The 20,351-nt window shown below is 42.2% G+C and overlaps 1 protein-coding gene across 4 annotated transcripts in view; it reads right to left on the bottom strand.

Moving 5' to 3' along the window:
- Positions 1-20,351, bottom strand: part of MTOR (mechanistic target of rapamycin kinase) — a 134,098-nt gene that overhangs the window by 91,591 nt on the left and 22,156 nt on the right. For all 4 annotated transcript variants that reach the window (XM_003989489.4, XM_045035087.1, XM_045035089.1 and 1 more), the window contains 6 exons: positions 13,700-13,822; positions 13,000-13,089; positions 12,791-12,883; positions 11,975-12,109; positions 11,604-11,733; positions 10,046-10,296 (listed from right to left, as the gene is read on the bottom strand). In XM_003989489.4, coding sequence (XP_003989538.1) covers positions 10,046-10,296; positions 11,604-11,733; positions 11,975-12,109; positions 12,791-12,883; positions 13,000-13,089; positions 13,700-13,822 — 822 coding nt within the window. The remainder of the gene's footprint in view (positions 1-10,045; positions 10,297-11,603; positions 11,734-11,974; positions 12,110-12,790; positions 12,884-12,999; positions 13,090-13,699; positions 13,823-20,351) is intronic.

The following is a 20,351-nucleotide window of genomic DNA, read 5'->3' on the forward strand; positions in this document are numbered from 1 at the left end:
AGTTAAATTTTTGTTATGGCAAACCTGACAAAAGGTAGAAAATCAAAGCTGGAGGAAGAGCAGGGCGCTGGGGATGGCAGGGCAGAAAGGACAAAGTGTCCTGATCCTTGCTGTCATTTCATATTAGGTGTAACGGGGACGCCCCTCTGTGGCTAAGTCATCTGCAGCGGCCACACGAGGGTACCCACACACAAGTGTCCCCTCCACAGCAGCCACCTCATTTCTTTTCCTGTAGATTCTCTCATGAGATTTTTCTTCTCTTTTCCCCCTGAACGTTAGTATTTTAAAAGAACATGTAGTTTTGTTCTGAAAATATGGTGGGTTAGATATCCTTACTATGAAAAGCCTAAAGATAATGCATAAAAGGTAATAAATATTGTTATTATACTAAGAGAATTGAAACCTGTCACAGAAAGCCAGACCTTCAGAGGGCTACATAGTAAGAGAAATGGTGACCCTCCCACCCCTAAAGCTGTCCAATGGCAAAAGGAGACAAAGACATCTGTCAGTCTTGATGTGACATCTAGGTAGGAAAAAAGTCTCCCCCAAGAGCTTGTAATTTCAGTTCATTTTCATATGAGTTTAGATATGGGTTATTTGGACCATCTCTGCGGACTGAGAAACTCTAAGCCAAGAAATTAACTTAAGGTTCTCTTGGATCACAGGGCAGAAGCAAATGTAAATCTGGAGAGATGCGACCTCAGAGCCAGGGAATGCCAGTGGACTAGGATGTGCGATCCAAAATTATAAAACACATAAGGACAGGCCACTCAGAGCATGACTCAGCAGAAACAATAAGTAGCAGGATCAGACCCATCAAGGATTTTATACATGTTGGAATTATTGGATAAAAACATAAAACAGATCTGTTTAAAATGCTTAAATTCTCACATTTATTTATGTGAGGATTTAGGGCACCTGGGTTAAGCATCTGACTTCGGCTCAGGTCATGATCTCCTGGTTCACGAGTTTGAACCCCGTGTCAGGCTCTGTGCGGACAGCTCAGAGCCTGGAGCCTGCTTCAGATTCTGCGTCTCCCTCTCTCTCTCTGCCCCTCCCCTACTGGTGCTCTCTCTCTGTCTCTCAAAAATAAATAAGCATTATATATATAGTTGAATATATATATATATATATATATATATATATATATATATAGTTGAATATATATAGCATTATATATATAGTTGAAACTAAAAACTCAAGGACAGGTCCAAAGACACAGTTGAGGAATTCATGAACAGAAACAGGAAGTGAAGAAATATCTAGAAGGGAATCTCAGAGAGATAAAGATGAAAAATACAGAGAAGAAACTAACAGACATTAAGGACAAAGTGAGAAGCTCTACAGGTTGAAACGAATTCTGCAAGGAAAAAATCGAAGGGTGGAATCCTCATATTCAAGAAGTCCACAAATCCCAAAGAGGATGCAAGAAAGCAATCCGTATCTATACACACAATAGTGGAGCTTCAGGGCAACAAACACAATGAGAAGATCTGAAACAGACACTGAGAAAAGTGAGGTTAAGTGAAAAGGACTCATGACTTCTCAACAAAAGAAATGAGAAAACGTGGGATCTTATCTACAGTTGCAGAACCCACAATCGTATTCTCAGCTAAGTAAGGATTTTAAAAGAGGGTGAAATAAAAATGGTTTCAGATAAAACAGAAACAGAGAGCTTGCTTTGATGGATGCTCACAAGAGGAATGTGCCTTGGCTCTACAGAAGGATAATGATGCTAGGAGGAAGCACTGAGGTGGGAGACAGAATAAGGAGAAGTGAGTTGGCAAGTGTCTCTGCACACAACAGCGATAACGTTTAGTTTGGTGGTAGAAAAAAAAGGGATACTTCATAACAACATAGTCTGAGCAATCGTTCTAAGCTTTGTATGTTATTCTGGGGAAGGACAGAGATACGGATTCATTTTTAAAATTAGGTACTAAAATTAGGTATGTGAGGCAAAATCGTAAGGGTAGAGAAAGATAACACGAATCCATCCTGTACACGGGGACATATTCCAAAGAGTTCAAAGATCTAAGTGTAAAAAATGAGGGGGCACCTGGCTGGCTCAGTCACAGGAGCACGTGACTGTGGATCTCAGGGTTGTGAGGTCACACCCCACACTGGGGGTAGAGATTACAAAAAAAAAATAAATAAATAAAAAGCTTTTTAAAAATGTAAAAAATGAGGCCAATCAAGTACAAAAAGAGGTAAAAATTATATGCACACACAGCTTTTTGTTACAGGATTATTTGAAGCATCAAAAGAGTGGAAAAAACGTAAAATACATCCACAGGGATGGGTTAAATGGCGGGGGGATACCCACACGTGGAGCGCCATCACCTCTCAAGGAAAGAAGGAAAGATAAATTTAAAAACTGACCAAAACAGTTACCTCAGGGGGTGGGAGTGCAAGTTGGTGCAGCCACTCTGGAAAACAGTATGGGGTTCCTCAAAAAACTAAAAAGAGAACTACCCTACGACCCAGCCATTGCACTACTAGGTGTTTATCCATGGGATACAGGTGTGCTGTTTCAAAGGGACACATGCACCCCCATGTTTCTAGCAGCACTATCGACAATAGCCAAAGGATGGAAAGAGCCCAAATGTCCATCGATGGATGAATGGATAAGGGAGATGGGGTATAGATACACAATGGAGTATTACTCGGCAATCAGAAAGAATGACATCTCGCATTTACAACTACGTGGATGGAACTGGAGGCTATTATGCTAAGTGACATTAGTCAGTCAGAGAAAGACAAAAATCATATGACTTCATTCATATGAGGACTTTAAGAGACAAAACAGATGGACAGAAGGGAAGGGAAGCAAAAATAACAAAAAAACAGGGAGGGGGACAAAACATAAGAGAGTCTTAAATATGGAGAACAAACTGAGGGTTGCTGGAGGGGTTGTGGGAGGGGGATGGGCTAAATGGGGAAGGGGCACTAAGGAAGCTACTCCTGAAATCATTGTTCCACTATATGCTAACTAATTTGGATGTAAATTAAAAAAAATAAAAAAATTAAAAAAAATAATAAAATAAAATGTAAAGAAACATTAAAAAAATAAAAATAATAAAAAATTAACTACCAGTAGAGAAGATTTAATAATACATGATTGAACATTAAAAAAAAAAAAAACAACCAAAACCCGGTTACCTCAGGGGGAAGTGTGGTAGGCAGAACAATGGTACGCCATAGATGTCCATGCCCCAATCCCCAGAACCTACCAATACATGACAAAGGGGACTTCAGAAGAGGTGATTAAGGTTCAGGACTTTGACATGTGGAGATTATCCAGGTGTGGCAAATCTAATCAAAGGCGTCCTTACCTTCAAAGCAGAGAACCTTTCCTGGCAGTGGGCAGAGAGAAAGATCTGACAGCAGAAGAAGGGTCAGGGAGATGCAATGTTGCTGACTCTGAAGGTGGAGGCAGACGGCAAAGGAACGTGGGAAGCCTCTAGAAGCTAGAAGAAGAAGATGGATTCTCCCCTACAGCCTCCAGAAAGGAATGTGGCCTCAATGGCACCCTGATTTTAGCTCAGTATGACCTCTGTCAGACGTATGACCTACAGAGCCATAAGATAATAAATTTGTGTCGTTTGAAGCAATGAAGTTGGCCGTGATCTGTTATAGCAGCAATAGGAAATGGCAGAGGAAGGAAGAAACACGGAATAGGGATGCGGAGAGAAGTTAGACTTCACTGAACATATTTTATAGTTTTGGCCCTGGAACCATGTTAATGTCTTACATAATCAGAATGAACCTCAAAGTTAAATCAGAAAACCTACTTAAATTGGAAAAACCTCAAAGAAATTTCTAAAAATTGAAAACAAGCAGAAACAATTTAACTATAAATCAAGTTGGTTGGACAATCACTCAGAATTTCAAGCAACTTTAAGCACAGCATTTTAAGGGGTGCCTAGGTGATTCAGTTGGTTGGGTGTCTGACTTTGGCTCAGGCCACGATCGTGTAGTTCACGAGTTGGAGCCTCGAGTCAGGCTCTGTGCTGACAGCTCAGAGCCCGGAGCCTGCTTCGGATTCTTTGTCCCCCTCTCTGCCTGCCCCTCCCCTGCTCATGCTGTCTCTCTCTCTCTCTCTGTCTCTGTCTTAGAAATAAACATAAAAAAAATTTTTTTTTAAATAAAAAACAAACACATCATTTTGGTTTATATCTCCAAAAGGACACAGCCTAAGAACAACAAAAAAATTGCAAAAAACCTTGAACTGCATTCAGTAATCTTACTGTTATTACTAATTCTGGTCATTTGCTATTTACATGTATATAAGATACATGTAGGTATGTATTTTGCAAGATAAAGCAAGTAATTATAGAAACGTCAGAACCAAGGAACCAAGTTTTTCAGTGTGAGAAACAAGTATAAAATCAAAGTAAAAACTCTTAAAACTTAAATATGCATTACTTAATTTTCCTCTTTCTAAAAATTACTTATTTCTAGGTCTGTTCACTGAAATGGCTGAGAATAATGGTATGTCAGTAGCAATGAGCACCCTAGCACACAAACTGCAGTTTCTAAGTACCATGTCTCACTTAAAGAAACCATAGCTCTGGGGACGCTTGGGTGGCTCAGTCAGTAAAGTGTCTGACTCTTGATTTTAGCTCATGTCATGATCTCACAGTTCAAGGGATTGAGCCCCATGTCAGGCTCTACACTGACAGTGTGGAGCCTGCTTGGGATTCTCTCTCTGCTCCTTCTCCACTCATGTGTACATGCTCTTTTTCTCTCTGTCTCTCAAAATAAATAAATAAACTTAAAAAGAAAAAAAAAAAAGGAAAAAAGAAACCATAGCTCCTTGAAAGTGGCCATGACAAGGCTTGAGTGAAATGTACTTGATAAGCTCAATATATCTTTTTTTCTTTTTTTTTGCCAGAAAGCAAGAAAGCGATCAAAGACCAAGACCACTGGCAATGTAAAAAGAACACAACAGCCACGTCGAGTGGGATAATTAGATCATGAGAAAAAACAGTGCCTTCAATGAACAGAAAACACACACACACACACACACACACACACACATGCACGCGCACACAAGTTGATACTGATACTCCAAAAACAACAGGGGTCGTGGGGTGGTGCCTGAGTCACCTTGGAGAGGTTGCAAAGGACTTGATTCATTACTCTGAAAAACTGATAAATAAAACAATCGTGCATTTATTTTGCCCTTCCTGCATGAACTATACTTCAAATTAACTAAATAGTTGATAACATAAAGTTCTTTATAGACAGAATTAGAAATCACCGTTTTCCAGTTGCCAATGAAATAATGGTTCTACAAAACAATCTTCAATGAGCACTAAAAGGATTAGGAGAAAAGCTGATGGGGAACACAGGATCACAGTACCTGAGCCCATCGATTACCCTTTGTATCACTAGAAGTGGATCATTTAGAAAAGACTTGCTTACTAACTGTTGAAATAGGAAGTATGCGGTACCCCCTAGGAAGTATTTCTCACCAAAAGGAACCTCAATCTAACTAAGCATCTAAATCTAACCAGTTTACAAGAAGTTAAAAGACATCTTGAAGATATATCAGCCAAATCCAGAATGGGAAATTCTATAGGAAAAATGACCTGTTTCCTTCACAAATAAATGGTATGAAAAAAAAGTGGGGTAAAAAGAGGGACAGAAAGACAATTGGCTATATCAGCTGAATGCCATGTGCAGGCCTTACCTGGATTATGATTTAAATAAACCAAATGTAAAAATACATTTTTAAGACAAACAAGGAGGGGGCCTGGGTGGTTCAGCTGGTGAAGCGTCTGACCCTTTAGGTCAGCTCAGGTCTTGATCTTGGGGGTCATGAGTTCAAGCCCTGTGTTGGCCTCAGCGCTGGGTGTGAAACCTACTTAAGAAAAGAAAAGGAAAGGAAAGGAAAGGAAAGGAAAGGAAAGGAAAGGAAAGGAAAGGAAAGGAAAGGAAAGGAAAGAAAAAGGCAAACAAGGACATTTGAAGAAGGCTTCATATTAGAAGATACTAAGGACTTATTTTTAATTTTGTAGGTCTTGTAATTTTGGTTATATGGGGGAAAAGCTTTTCATTGGTGAAATAGTACGATACCTAGAATTTGCTTTAAAATACCCCAGAAAAAATGTCTGTGTGTGGTGGGGGAAGAGATTGGTGGGGGTGGTAGTAATAAGATGAAACCAAACTGACAGAGTGCTAGTAATTATTAATGAGTATGGGAATTTGACAGAAGTTGTCCGCTTTTGTTTACAACTGAAATATCCCATTATAGATCATTTATTAAAATTAAAGGTGGCCAACAAGTAGAGGGCAAAAGACAAGAAAATGAAAGCTTAAATCAAGCCCCAAAAAGACAGAAAATAAAGAAAATAAACAAACAGATAAAGCACTAGATCAGATGGTGGAAATAAGCCCAAATTTACCAGCAATCACAATAAATGTAATTGGACTGAATGCAAAGATTTTCAAACTAGATTAAAGGGACAATCTAGCTGCATTATTATACATATCATGATCATGAGTGACCCATCTAAAGCAAAAAGTCCTTAAGACAATTAAAAGTAAAAAGATAATAAAAGACATCCTCCCTCCCTTCAAAAAAAAGATGGTGTAGCTATATTAAAATTAGGCAAAATAAATTTTAAGGTATTATTAAAGATATAAAGAGTCATTGCAAAATGATAAAAGATTCGACTTACCAGGAAGATATGATTTTAAATTTGAACGTACCTATAATATATCCCCCCCAAGTACATAAAACAGAACTGACTAAACTATGAGAAATTAATAAAGCCAGCATTGTAAAGGGAGATTTTTATCTCACTTCTCTCAGTAATGGACAGATTAAGCAAACAAAAAATTAACAAGAATACAAAAGACTTGAACGCAGCAAGTAGTAAGTTCAAATCTAATGACACACGTGGAACCTTGTGGATAACGTTAGCAAATACACACGATTCCCAAGCATGGAGGAAACATTTATCGAAAATGGACCAAGCATTAGACTACTAGGGCGGTTTCAGCAAACATCAAGGAATCACAAACCCAATGCAATTAAGTCAGAAGTAGATATCCAAAGAAGAAATCTGAAATCCTGTAAATCTGCAAATTAAAATATCCATTTCTGGATAACTCAGGGACGCAAAAAGAAAGCATAGGAAACATTAAAAACACTTCCTCTGAGCAATAATAGCATTACATTATTATTTAGCTAGAAAGAAGGAATAAACTACCGATCCACGATGAACTCAAAAGGATCACGTAAAGTGAAAGAAGCTAGACACAAAAAACCACATGATTCCAATTCTATGAAATGTGCACAGAAGGCAAACCTACAGACAGAAAGTAAATAAAATGAGTAATTTCCTAGAAAAATGTGACCAAAACTGTTTTAAGAAGCAACAGAAAAGATAAACAGATCTTTGAACCTATAGTAAAAAAAAAAAAAAAATAGTAACAATTACAGGCAAATTCCACTCAGGATTGCTGATGTAAAAAAATCTCAATTAAGTAGTAGATATAAAGTCAATGTATTAACAAAATACATCGTAACCAAGTTGGTTTTAGAACAAGACTTCAAGAATACTTCAACATTAGAACATATCCATAAATTCAACATATGAACACCCTGAAAGAGGAAAAAATATGCAATCATCACGGCAGACAAATAAAAGGCAGTTGATAAATCCAATGCCTGTTCGTGATAAAAACTTTAGCAAATTAAGAACGTAAGGGAACATTTATAACCCTTTCAAAGCTAATTACCAAAAACTTACAGCAAACATTATATTCAGCAGTGGAATCTTTACAGCTGTCCCACTGAAATCAGGAACATGGTGAAAGATTTCCACTTTGACTGAGCTAATCAACATTGGGTTGAAGGTCCTGGATATACAATGAGAAAAGCAATAACTAACTGGTTTACAGACTAAAACAAAAAACTAGAACTATCTTCCTTCCTTCCTTCCTTCCTTCCTTCCTTCCTTCCTTCCTTCCTTCCTTCCTTCCTTCCCTTGTTTTTTTAAGTTTGAGAGAGAGAAAGCATACATGCGCTAGAACAAGTGCGAGCGGGGCGGGGCAGGGCAGAGAAAAAAATCCCAAGCAGGCTCCACGCTGTCAGCACAGAGCCCGATGTGGGGCTAGAATTCACAAGCCACGAGATCATGACCTGAGCTGAAATCAAGAGTTGGATGCTTAACCGACTGAGCCACCCAGGCCCCCTATCTTTCTCTTTTTGTACACTGTATGATTATCTAGAGTGAAAAGCTAGCTGATTAGAATTAGTAAGAGTTCAATGAGGTTGAACACATAAAAATAAACTGCACTTCTCTCCTCCAAGCACAAAGTTAGAAAATATACTTTCTAAAAAGATACTATTTCCTCCAAATGTACATCAAGTTGAATATATAATCACAGAGAGAAAAACTGATTAGAAAAATTAATTCAAGTATCTTTATAACATAGTACTCTGGGGTGCCTGGGTGGCTCGGTTGGTTGAGCATCCGACTCTTAGTCTCGGGGTCGTGAGTTCAAGCCCCACACTGGATGCAGAATTTACTTTAAAAAAAAAAAATTAAAGGGGCGCCTGGATGGCTCTGTTGGTTAAGCGTCCGACTTCGGCTCAGGTCATGATCTCACAGCTCGTGAGTCTGAGCCCCTCATCGGGCTCTGTGCTGACAACCTGCTGGAGCCTGCTTTGGATTCTGTCTTCCTCTCTCTCTGCTCCTTCTCGCTCACGCTCTGTCTCTCTCCTTCAAAAACAAATAAACATTAAAAAAAATCAAAACATTAAAAAAAAAAGCCCCCTTAAACTTTATTTAGCAGGTTTGTTGTCAGTAGTGGCATAAGTATAATAATCACAGAACCACTCTGCAGGTTCTGTGGTTCAGAGAAAGGAAAGAGAACAAAAGGGAGCTATGAGGAAGGAAAGGGGAAAATTCTACCTAACAGGAATGTGCCAGCTTTTAAAACTAGAAGAAATGGGGGGCGCCTGGGTGGCGCAGTCGGTTAAACGTCCGACTTCAGCCAGGTCACGATCTTGCGGTCCGTGAGTTCGAGCCCCGCGTCGGGCTCTGGGCTGATGGCTCAGCGCCTGGAGCCTGTTTCCGATTCTGTGTCTCCCTCTCTCTCTGCCCCTCCCCCGTTCGTGCTCTGTCTCTCTCTGTCCCAAAAATAAAATAAAAACGTTGAAAAAAAAAAAAAAAACTAGAAGAAATGGTAGAACTAGAAAGTCCTTACTTTGCAATCAGTGTGACAACGGATTCAGGCAAGGATCACCTGTGAATACTCAGCCACGGAGTAAAAGGTAGTCAGGGAACAGGACAGTCCCAGTCTCGAAGTATCACCCCACAGATTACTCAATGGCTCACGAAAAAGGCAACTTTACAATGGAGAGATCTGACAGATGCCAATTTAACCGTGTGCTCAAACTCATGATCAACACTAATGGGAGAAGCTGACATTATGAGATCAGATAAGAACGTCACCTCTGCAGTATTCTCACTAAAAATGATGGACTTAGGGGTGCCCGGGAGGCTCAGTCGGTTGAGTGTCCGACTCTTGATTTGGGCTCAGGTCATGATCTCACAGTCGTGGGATCGAGCCCCACCTCAGGCTCTGCACGGATAGCGCAGAGCATGCTTGAGATTCTCTGTCTCTCTGTCTCTGTCTCTGTCTCTCTCTCTCTCTGCCCCTCCCCTGCTCTTTCTCTCTCAAAATAAATAAACATTAAAACAACCACCACAAAAATGATGGACTTAAATCTAATCATGAGAAAGCAACCAGAAGTCCACAGTGTGGAACATTCTCCCCAACAAACGCACTGAACTCTAGACACACACACACCTACCCACCCATTCATCACCATTCTGAGGGGATAACCCAGGAAACCGGGCCGAGCCAACCGCACCTGTTCCGTCAAGTGTGAGGAGGGAGGACAGGTGCTCAGCTCAACAGCCAGCAGAGGGCAGCGACAGGAGGCTGATATGCAAATAATCTGCCTCAGCGGACCAGCTAGGGCTCAGGCGGAGGGAGCAGGGGCGGGGTTTTAGCTACTTACCTCCCGGATGGCCCCGTCACAGACTCGAATGACGTTGAGGAACGTGGGCATGACCTGGGGCAGGAACTGCACACACTTGAGGCCCAGGGACTTGAAGATGAAGGTGATGGCCTGGACTACCATGGTGTGATGGTGCGAGAGGGACTGGTCCCGGAAGATCCGCATCAGCGCCACCATGGACACGGCGGGGTAGAACTCATCCAGGGGCAGGTTGCCCATGTTGACCAGCATCTCGCTGGTGCTGTAGTCAGCTAGGACAGAACGACGGCAACAGTCACGAGCTATACGTGACTATATGTGACTCCGACTTGGAGTAGAGCCTGGCGTGCCACCAACAGCCCGAGCGCCATCGGCGTTCACGGGGAGGACAGAGAACATCAGGACCCAATGAGTAGGCTGTCACCATTAAGGCTTCTAAGAGTTTCTGGCTTTTCTCTGACCCCAACTACAGAAGCCTAGAATGGTACATGATGGGTTTTCCTTAAATTGCTCTGTTTAACTTAGCTTCTTATCATTACAAGTGACAACTCTGAAGTTGAAACCGTCAGTAAAAATAATCACACCCCCTAAATGAAAGTCAAGGCCAACTCCCCAGTTACCCCCAAATTAGGCCAGCATCTGTTCAGTAGCTGCTCGGTCCCTCTGGGGACTTCAGAGAAGGGGGTGGCAAATGCCACCAGACCTGAACAGCAAGGATCTCAAAGACTGGGTGAGGGGAGGCTGAACGGTACACTGAGGAGGGTAAGAACTCAGTGGGTCAAGAGGCTGGACAGGCACTGCTGAGTAAGGACAAAACCCGCAGGGACCCGGCCCCCACTCTGCTGAGTCACGGGTCTGACAGGGTGCTATCATAGGTACACTTCTCTAACACACAGAAGAATACGTTGGAAGCAACAAGGTTCCTTCCATAGAGTTTGGAAACAAATTATTTGGGGAAAACAACATTTTGCTGGAAGGGCTGGGAGAGCCACTGCTGGATTTTCACTCTTTCGGAAATAAGTCCACCCTAGAAGAATCTGCTGTAACCCCATACCCTACCCAATCTCTCAGGCTACTTGTCAACAGACAGAGGGGCTCCAGAGCCAGACCAGTTGATGGAAAAAACAGCCCTGGATTCTGATAGCTACTAGTTTGTCTATGCCCCCGAGCCTGGCCTCAGATTTCCCTACCGATTAAAACAGAGAGGATAAATTCTACCCTCTTGCTCCTTGGGCACCAGGAGAATAGAAAATATCAAAGAAGGACTAACAAAGAACGACAGATGAACAGAGGTGAGGGGGTGATGATTCACATCTCTCTCATCAGCACCAAAAAGCGGGTACAGGCTTAGCCTGTTGACCCTTGGCAAAGAGTCTGGACAGATGTAAGGATTCCAGACACATTGGGAAGCAGCATCCCTATTGCAGTTTAAGACAAAACTCAACTTTCCACTCAAAAGTCATGAAGTGAGCCGATGTGCTGTCATTTGTTAACCAGCCCAAGGCTCTTTCCAAACACAGCCGGCAAGCGCTTCGTGAGGCAGAATGTGATAAGTCTCTCATCAGTCCCCTCAACTTACAGGAATCCTGACTTGACTTGGATTCTGACAGGCTAACAGCAGAAGCGTCGCGGGACTGGTCAATCATGCCAATGTTCACTTTGTGCTTGTAGGGATCCAGGGCCCCCAAAAGCCCTAACACACGGATAGCCTGGGTGGGGAGGGGGAGGGGAAGAAGAAAACATTCATCACAATATCCGATGACCATAGCTTTGATGCGTATTCCTCTCGATGCTCCATGATGCCCAGTTCATACCCGAATGGCCAGCTATGAGAACGAAACAGGAGGACAGGACATCTAACCAACATGCTCTCAAGAGCGTGTTAATGCCACAATCTCTCTCCATTCTTCCAGCAAAATCTTTAAAGACCGAGTGTGCCATGTGCCCTACCTCTCTCCGTGTACCCTGGTTCTGCTCAGTCTTCAGAAAATTCAGCAGGACCTCAAGCAAAGTGGGGTACTTCCTGTAGGGCTCCACCACATAGCCAGTGCTGGCCACCAACTGTCCCAGGGTCCACAGAGCCACCTGGACAAGGAACAGATCGTGCGGTTGGTCGAGTCAGTAGGAGAAAGCATGGTCTGTACTCTTCCTTAAATAATTACAGCGAAGTATTAGAAGCTCTTCCAAGAAAAAAATGTTTCCAGTAGAGTTCTGTTAACCGCCAACAGAAATCCTTGAGAGTTCGGGCATAAAAACAAGGCCACAAACCAATGCCAACGATCACTGGATACAGAAGAGCTCCATCTTCCTCAAAGGAAACACACAGTCCTTCCACATCCTGAATGATTAATGGGAGAAATCGAGCTTCGAGGGAAATTAAGACTGTTCTTAATGTTAGTCACCTAATGGCCTCAGTGGCCAAAGTGAAGCCAGGACTGGGGGCGGGGGTGGGGGCTGCTGAAGCGCGGCTTTTGCTTCCCCAGCCACAGGCCCAGGCTTTCCTTTTCCCTCTGGGGGCCGGGGCTCTGATACATGATCTGGATTTTTCTTTGAGCTGCTACTTCCTCAAAGTTGTCTCCAGGTCAGGATGACAATGCATCCTGGTTCCATATCTTCCTTCCCTTTACTCAGCAGATACTTCTGAGTACCTACTGTGTGCCGAGCTCTGGGTCGGGCACTGGCTGGGGGCAGTGAGTGACTAAGAGAGACAAGGGCCCAGGCCTCCCAGGGGCCTGTCCTGCTCAGTCCAGAAAGAGCAGTACTCACCTGCCTTTTGGCCAACAGGGAGGAGTCCTGGAGCATGTCCATGATGATAATAAAGAGTTCATCAACCCATTTCCTCATTTCTAGGCCACTGACCTACAAAACGAAAAAGACCGCGGTAGAGAAGATAAGAAATTACGGCCTTATTTTGATTTCCTCAGAGGCTAAACAGTATTCTTTCCATCCTGTGGAAAAAGTGGTTGTCCCCTCACCTGAGCCAACTCTCCTATTGTGGCCAAGACATTATTGATCACACCTGGGTTTGGATCAGGGTCTGGATCTTTCAGTTTCAATATTAAAGCCTATGAAAAGAAGGTATGAGAAAATGAATGCAGGACAGCATCTACCAGGAACCTTTCTTTTACATAAGTAAAATTCACCCAAGAGACCATTTCAGTCACAGATAAATTACTTCTAGGCTTTACAAATCCAGGATTTCTCTGGAATGTGGATTCTAAAACTTTTCTGAGCCCAGTCTGACATACGAGAGAGCTGGGAAGTGCCATGATTTAAAAACGTTTCCCATGCCTCCTCAAATGATACCTGTGTGATCATCTGCCCAGATGCACGTAGGTTCTGAAAGATCTCACATGCCTCTAAACGCATTCAGATTTTAAAGCTCATTTTTTCTTCATTTTGAAGGAACAATTTTATGCCACTATTTACCTACTTCTTTCCAGGCACATTTGATGATGTGCTGGAAGCATCATTTCTTATCTCTTATAAAGAGAGCCCTTTCCTGCAATTGGTGGGATTTTTGTAGTTCTTTCGCTGAGAAGGGCCTGATGTGGCCCTCGTCCCCGAGCCTGGGGCCAAAGAACTTCTCTACTGAAACATTCCCATCGTCCCGAATGAGCTGACATAAGATCACCTGGAGAGAAAGTACCAGTCTCTCTAGCTATTGTGGGTTACCTTCAGAATGGGCTCCATGTAGGGGCGGATGAGCCGGGGGGCATTGGAGACCAAGTGGCCCAGCATGCGGGCACTCTGTTCTTTGATTCTCCCGATGCCGCTGTGCTCCAGCTCTGTCAAAATCTGGAGGGAAGAAAGGTGTGTGTGATAGAGGAAATTCTAGAGAGGAACGGTGTGTCAAAGGGGAAAGGTGGCAGGGAACCAGAGGAAGGAACCAGAACTCCATTATGGATCAAGTGGTTGCTAGATATTCCACAAAGGCAAACAGTGGGACACAGCAGTGGTGGGAAGAGAGATGGTCTGAAACCAGTCCCAGCTCCCACGGTCCCACGATCGTCCCCGAGTGGAGCTGTGACAGTGCAGCACAGTCACAGGAGACTGAGAAAACCACCAGGGACAGTATGAGCAGGGGTCTGCAGAAATAAGGATTGAAGTGGGGCATCTGGGTGATTCAGGTGGTTGAGCATCCAACTTTGGCTCAGGTCATAATCTTGCAGTTCGTAGGTTCGAGCCCTACAGTGATCCTCTGTCTCCTTTTCTCTCTGTCCCTCCCCTGCTCACACTTTATTTCCCTCTCTCCCTCAAAAATAAATAAACATTAAAAAGAGAGAGAGAGAGAGAGAGAGAGAGAGAGAGAGAGAAATAAGGTATGAAGGAAGGGCTCTCTTTGAGAAAAATCTCCATCCAGACAGCAAATCACTAAGAGGGCTTATAACTAATGACAAAAGAATCTAAGAACAGTCAGAATAGCTATGATGTTGAAAGAAATATTAGTACTCAGTAGTGGTTTCAGGCACATCTAAACCCCAACAGTGAGGGATTATATCAATAGATTCCCCTTGGACCTTTATGAACAGAAATAACATGTTTGTTCTGACATCCTTAAAACACCTGCAAATCAGCACGTTCTACTCATAGTGACTTCATAGAAACAACTTAATATAGACAGACTTCTGGTGAGCTGAAGTTGCCAGAAGGAAATCTCTGAACCATGAGAACAGTGCATGTTAACTCAGCTACCCAGAGGAGGAGTCTACAATTTCACGTTATATCTTGTCTCTGGTTATTGATTTAATAATCCTGACTTTCTGGATCCCCCTGGCAGCCTGTTTTTCCCCTGTCACAGCAGACAGCCGTGAGAGGGGATGGACAGGGATGCTGAGAAAGGACCCACGTGAGCAAGGAGACGCAGGCGGGGAGAAAATGCGTGCCCGTGAGGAGAGCACAACTCTCGGGGGCGGCAAGGGCCACTTCAAAGATCCCCGATTCATTTCCAGAGCCAGAGAGCATTGCTGTGCCCCCACAACAATACCCAATGCCCTCTCTGGTGATCAAGGCATCAGAAAAAGGCCAAAGCACATTTAGGTAATGTCCCTTATTATCAAGGCATGAAAATGTCCAATTCACCTTGGGAAGGTCTGTATATGCATTTGAAAACAATTAGAAATTTTGGTGTTACCAGGGCTGAGCTCAGTACATGGTAAATTCATTCAATAGTGCTTCACATTCCAGTATCAGAAAAATGAGATAGCTTATTGTAACCTTCCAGAAGACACAGGCCATGCCTGGCTTGTTCATTAATAGGTTTCCAGCACCCAGCAGGACCTGAAACATAGCAGGTGCTCAAAACATCTACTGACTGAACAGACTGATATTCTCATTAGGAGATATTTCTGTTTCAAGCTTCTTTAGCAGGATTTGGGCTGGTAGGTTCAACAATGATTTCTTTTCCTTCCCCAAACCTTAGAGATTATATATATATAATCACACACACATATATATATATAATTTTTTTTAAATGTTTATTTTTGAGAGAGAGACAGAGTGTGAGCAGGGGAGTGGCAGAGGCAGAGGGAGACACAGAATCTAAAGCAGACTCCAGGCTCTGAGCTGTCAGCACAGAGCCCGACGCAGGGCTCGAACTCACAGACTGTGAGATCATGACCTGAGCTGAAGTCAGACACTTAACCGACTGAGCCACCCAGGCGCCCCAGGTATATTTTTTTATTGTTTATTTTAATTTGTTTTGAGACAGAGACAGAGAGCATGAGCGGAAGAGGGACAGAGAGAGACACACAGAATCTGAAGCAGGATCCAGGCTTTGAGCTGTCAGTACAGAGCCTGACATGGGGCTCGAACCCATGAACCACAAGATCATGGCCTGAGCTGAAACTGGACGCTTAACCAACTGAGCCACCCAGGTGCCCCGTAAAACCTTAGGTATTTTAAAAAGACTTAAAGTGATGGACACTCCTCACACAGGGCAGCAGTTGAAGAAATAAACCATTAGGCTAAACACAGAAGTGCTGGCAGCATATTGATGGATCTTGTTTTTTTAATCCATTCTGCTACCCTATGTCTCATTTGAGACCTAAGGACACCTGCAGATTGAAAGTGAGGGCATGAAGAACCATCTATCATGCTAACAGAAGTCAAAAGAAAGCCAAAGTAGCCATACTTATAGCAAACCATATTTTAAAACAAAGACTGTAACAAGAGATGAACAAGGGCATTATTATCATAATTAAGGGAGCTATCCATCAAGAAGATCTAACAATTGTAAATATTTATGTCGCCAACTTGGAAGCACCCAAACATATAAATCAATTAATCACACATGTAAACAAACTCATTAATAATCATACCATTATAGAAGTCTTTAATACCCTACTTACAGCAGTGGACAAGTCAACCAAGCAGAGAATCAACAAGGAAACAATGGCTTTGAATGACACACTGGACCAGATGGACTCATATTCAGAACATTTTGTCCTAAAGCAGCAGAATACACATTCTTCTCGAGTACACATGGAACATTCTCCAGAATAGATCGCATACTAGGTCACAAATCAGCCCTCAAGAGGTACAAGAAGACTGAGATCACACCATGCATATTTTCAGATCACAACACTATGAAACTTGAAATCAACCACCAGGAAAAATTTGGAAAGCCCTCAAATACATGGAGGTTAAAGAACATCCCGCTAAAGAATGGGTTAACCAGGAAGTTAAAGACGAAATTACAAAATACATGGAAGCAAATGAAAATGAAAACACGACAGTCCAAACCCTTTGGGATGCAGCAAAGGCAGCCCTAAGAGGGAAGGAAATACATTGCCATTCAGACCTATCTCAAAAGCAAGAAAGGTCCCAAATACACAGCCTGACCTTACACCTAAAGGAGCTAGAAAAGGAGCAGCAAATAAAGCCCAAAGCCAGCAGCAGAAGAAAAATAATCAAAATGAGAGCAGTGATAGAGAAACAAAAAACCACAGGAGAACAGATCAACGGAACTAAAACCTGGTTTTCTGAAAGAATAAACAAAACTGATAACCCCCTAGTGAGACTTCTCAAAAAAGAGGACCCAAATAGATAAATAAAATCACGAATGAAAGAGGAGAGATCACAACCGACACCACAGAAATACAAACAATTATAAGAGAATATTACGAAAAATTATATGCCAACAAACTGGACAATCTGGAAGGGAGGGACAAATTCCTTAACACTCACACACTACCCAGACGCAAACAGGAAGAAATAGAAAATTTGAACAGGCCCATAACCAGCAAAGAAATTGAATCAGTTATCAAAAATCTCCCAAGAAACAGGAGTCCTGGGCCAGATGGCTTCTCAGGGGAATTCTACCAGACATTTAAGGCAGAGTTAATACCTACTCTTCTCAAACTGTCCCAAAAAAATAGAAATGGAAGGAAAGCTTCCTAACTTATTCTATGAAGCCAGCATTACCTTGATTCCAAAGCCAGAGACCTCACTGAAAAGGAGAATTACAGGCCAATATCCCTGATGAACATGGATGAAAAAACTCTCAACAAGATATTAGTAAATCGAACTCAACAGTACATTGAAAGAACTATTTACCATGATTAAGTGGGATTTATTCCTGGGCTGCAGGACTGCTTTAATACTCATAAATCAATCAATGTGATACACCATGTTAATAAAAGAAAGGATAAGAACCATACGATATTTTCAATAGATGCAGAAAAGGCATTTGACAAAATACAGCACCCTTTCTTGATAAAAACCCTTAAGAAAGTAGGGGTCGAAGGAACATAAGTCATCATAAAAGCCATATATGAAAGACTCACAGCTAATATCATCCTCAATGGGGAAAAACTGAGAGCTCTCCCGCTAAGGTCAGGAACACGACAGGGATGTCCACTCTCACCACTGTTGTTCAACACCGTGCCAGAAGCCCTAGCCTCAGCAATCAGACAACAAAAAGAAATAAAAGGCATACAAATTGCCAAAGAAGAAGTCAAACTTTCACTCTTCGCAGATGACATGATACCCTAACGTGGAAACCCCAAAAGAGTCTACCAAAATACTACTAAACTGATACATGAATTCAGCAAAGTCGCAGCATATAAAAACCAACGTACAGAAATTGGTTGCACTTCTATACAACACAACAAAGCAGCAGAAAAAGAAACCCAGGAATCGATCCCATTTACAATAGCACCAAAAATACTGTTAAGATACCTAGGAATAACCAAGGAGGTAAAAGGTCTGTATGCTGAAAACTATAGAAAGCCTCTGAAAGAAACTGAAGAAGACGCCAAGAAATGAAAACACATTCCATGGAATGTGACTGGAAAACACATTCCATTCGTGACTGGAAAAACAAATATTGTTGAGATGCGTAAGATACCGAAAGCAATCTACATATTTAACACAATTCCTATCAAAATAATACCAGCATGTTTCGCAGAACTAGAACCAACAATCCTAAAATTTGTATGGAACCAGAAAAGACTCCGAACAGCCAAAGTAACGTTGAAAAAGAAAACCAAAGCTGGAGGCATCACAACCCCGGACTTCAAGGAGCATTACAAAGCTGCAATCATTGAGACGGTATGGTACTGGCACACAAAGAGACACACAGATCAGTGGAACAGAATACAGAACCCAGATATGGACCCACAAACGTATGGCCAACTAATCTTCAGCAAAGCAGGAAACAGTATCCAGTGGAAAACAGACGGTCTCTTCAGTAAATGGTGCTGGGAAAACCGGACGACGGCATGCAGAAGAATGAACCTGGACCACTTTCTTACACCAGACACACAAACTCAAAATGGATGAAAGACCTAAATGTGACATAAGAAACCATAAACATCCTACAGGAGAAAATAGGCAGCAACCTCTTTGACCTTGGCTGCAGCAACTTCTTACTAGACATGTCTCCAGAGGCAAGGGAAATAAAAGCAAAAATGAACTATTGGGACTTCATCAAGATAAAAAGCTTCTGCACGGTGAAGGAAACAGTCAACAAAACTAAAAGGCAACGGATGGAATGGGAGAAGATATTTGCAAATGCCATATCAGATAAAGGGCTACAATCCAAAATCGATAAAGAACTTATCACACTCAACGCCCAAAAAACAATCCAGTGAAGAAATGGGCAGAAGACATGAACAGACACTTGTCCAAAGACATCCAGATGGCCAACAGACAATTGAAAAGATGCTCAACGTTACTCATCATCAGGAAAATACAAATCAAAACCACAACGGGATACCACCTCACACTTGTCAGAATGGCTAACATTAACAACTCAGGAAACAACAGATGTTGGCGAGGATCTGGAGAGAGGGGAACCCTTTTGCACTGTTGGTGGGAACACAAACTGGTGCAGCAACTCTGGAAAACAGTATGGAGGTTCCTCAAAAAATTAAAAATAGAACTACCCTGCGACCCTGCAATTGCACTACTAGGTATTTATCCAAAGGATACAAAGATGCTGATTCAAAGGGGCACATGCGCCCCGATGTTTATAGCAGCACTATCAATAACAGCCAAAGTATGAAAAAAGCCCAAATGTCCATCAAGTGATGAATGGATAAAGAAAATGGGGAAATTGTGTGAGCGCGTGTACACACACACACACACACACACACGCACTGGAATGCTACTCGACAATCAAAAAGAATGAAATCTTGCCATTTGCGACCACATGGATGGAACTAGAATGTGTTATGCTAAGTGAAATATGTCAGTCACAGGAAGACAAATATATGATTTCACTTATATGTGGATGAACATAAGGGAAGGGAAGGGAAGGAAAATTAAGACAAATACAGACAGGGAGGGAAACCATAAGAGACTCTTAAATGCTGGAGGGGAGGTGGTAGGGGGATGGGCTAAATGGGTGATGGGCACTAAGGAGGGCACTTCTTGGGATGAGCACTGAGTGTCATATGGAGGTGATGAATCACTGGCTTCTACTCCTGAAACCAATACCACATTTTATGTTATCTAACTTGAATTTAAATAAATTAAAAATAAAAATAAAAACAGAAGTGCCAACATAATATAATCCTCTAATTTGTTGACTGATATAACTTACACTCACTTTAGCTAGGACAGACTGTGAATACATGACATTTATTTCGGATGAAAGTTACACGTTAATGGTTTTTCTGTGTTTAAGTTTTTACGTGTTAGGAAAAGTATCTGTTTCGAAAGAAACCACGGGAGATTCAGGAAGCAGAGCGGGGCGTAGGGACAAGGTGGAGTCAGGGGACAGGAAAGGACCGGGCGAGCCACACTGAGACCCAGAAGAGGTGGGTGGAAATCACTCAAGGCAAGAAGGACTGGACCACGGGCCCCTAACCAGGAGGCCAGA

The sequence above is a fragment of the Felis catus genome, chromosome C1, assembly GCF_018350175.1.
Source record: "Felis catus isolate Fca126 chromosome C1, F.catus_Fca126_mat1.0, whole genome shotgun sequence".
Taxonomy (NCBI): Eukaryota; Metazoa; Chordata; class Mammalia; order Carnivora; family Felidae; genus Felis; species Felis catus.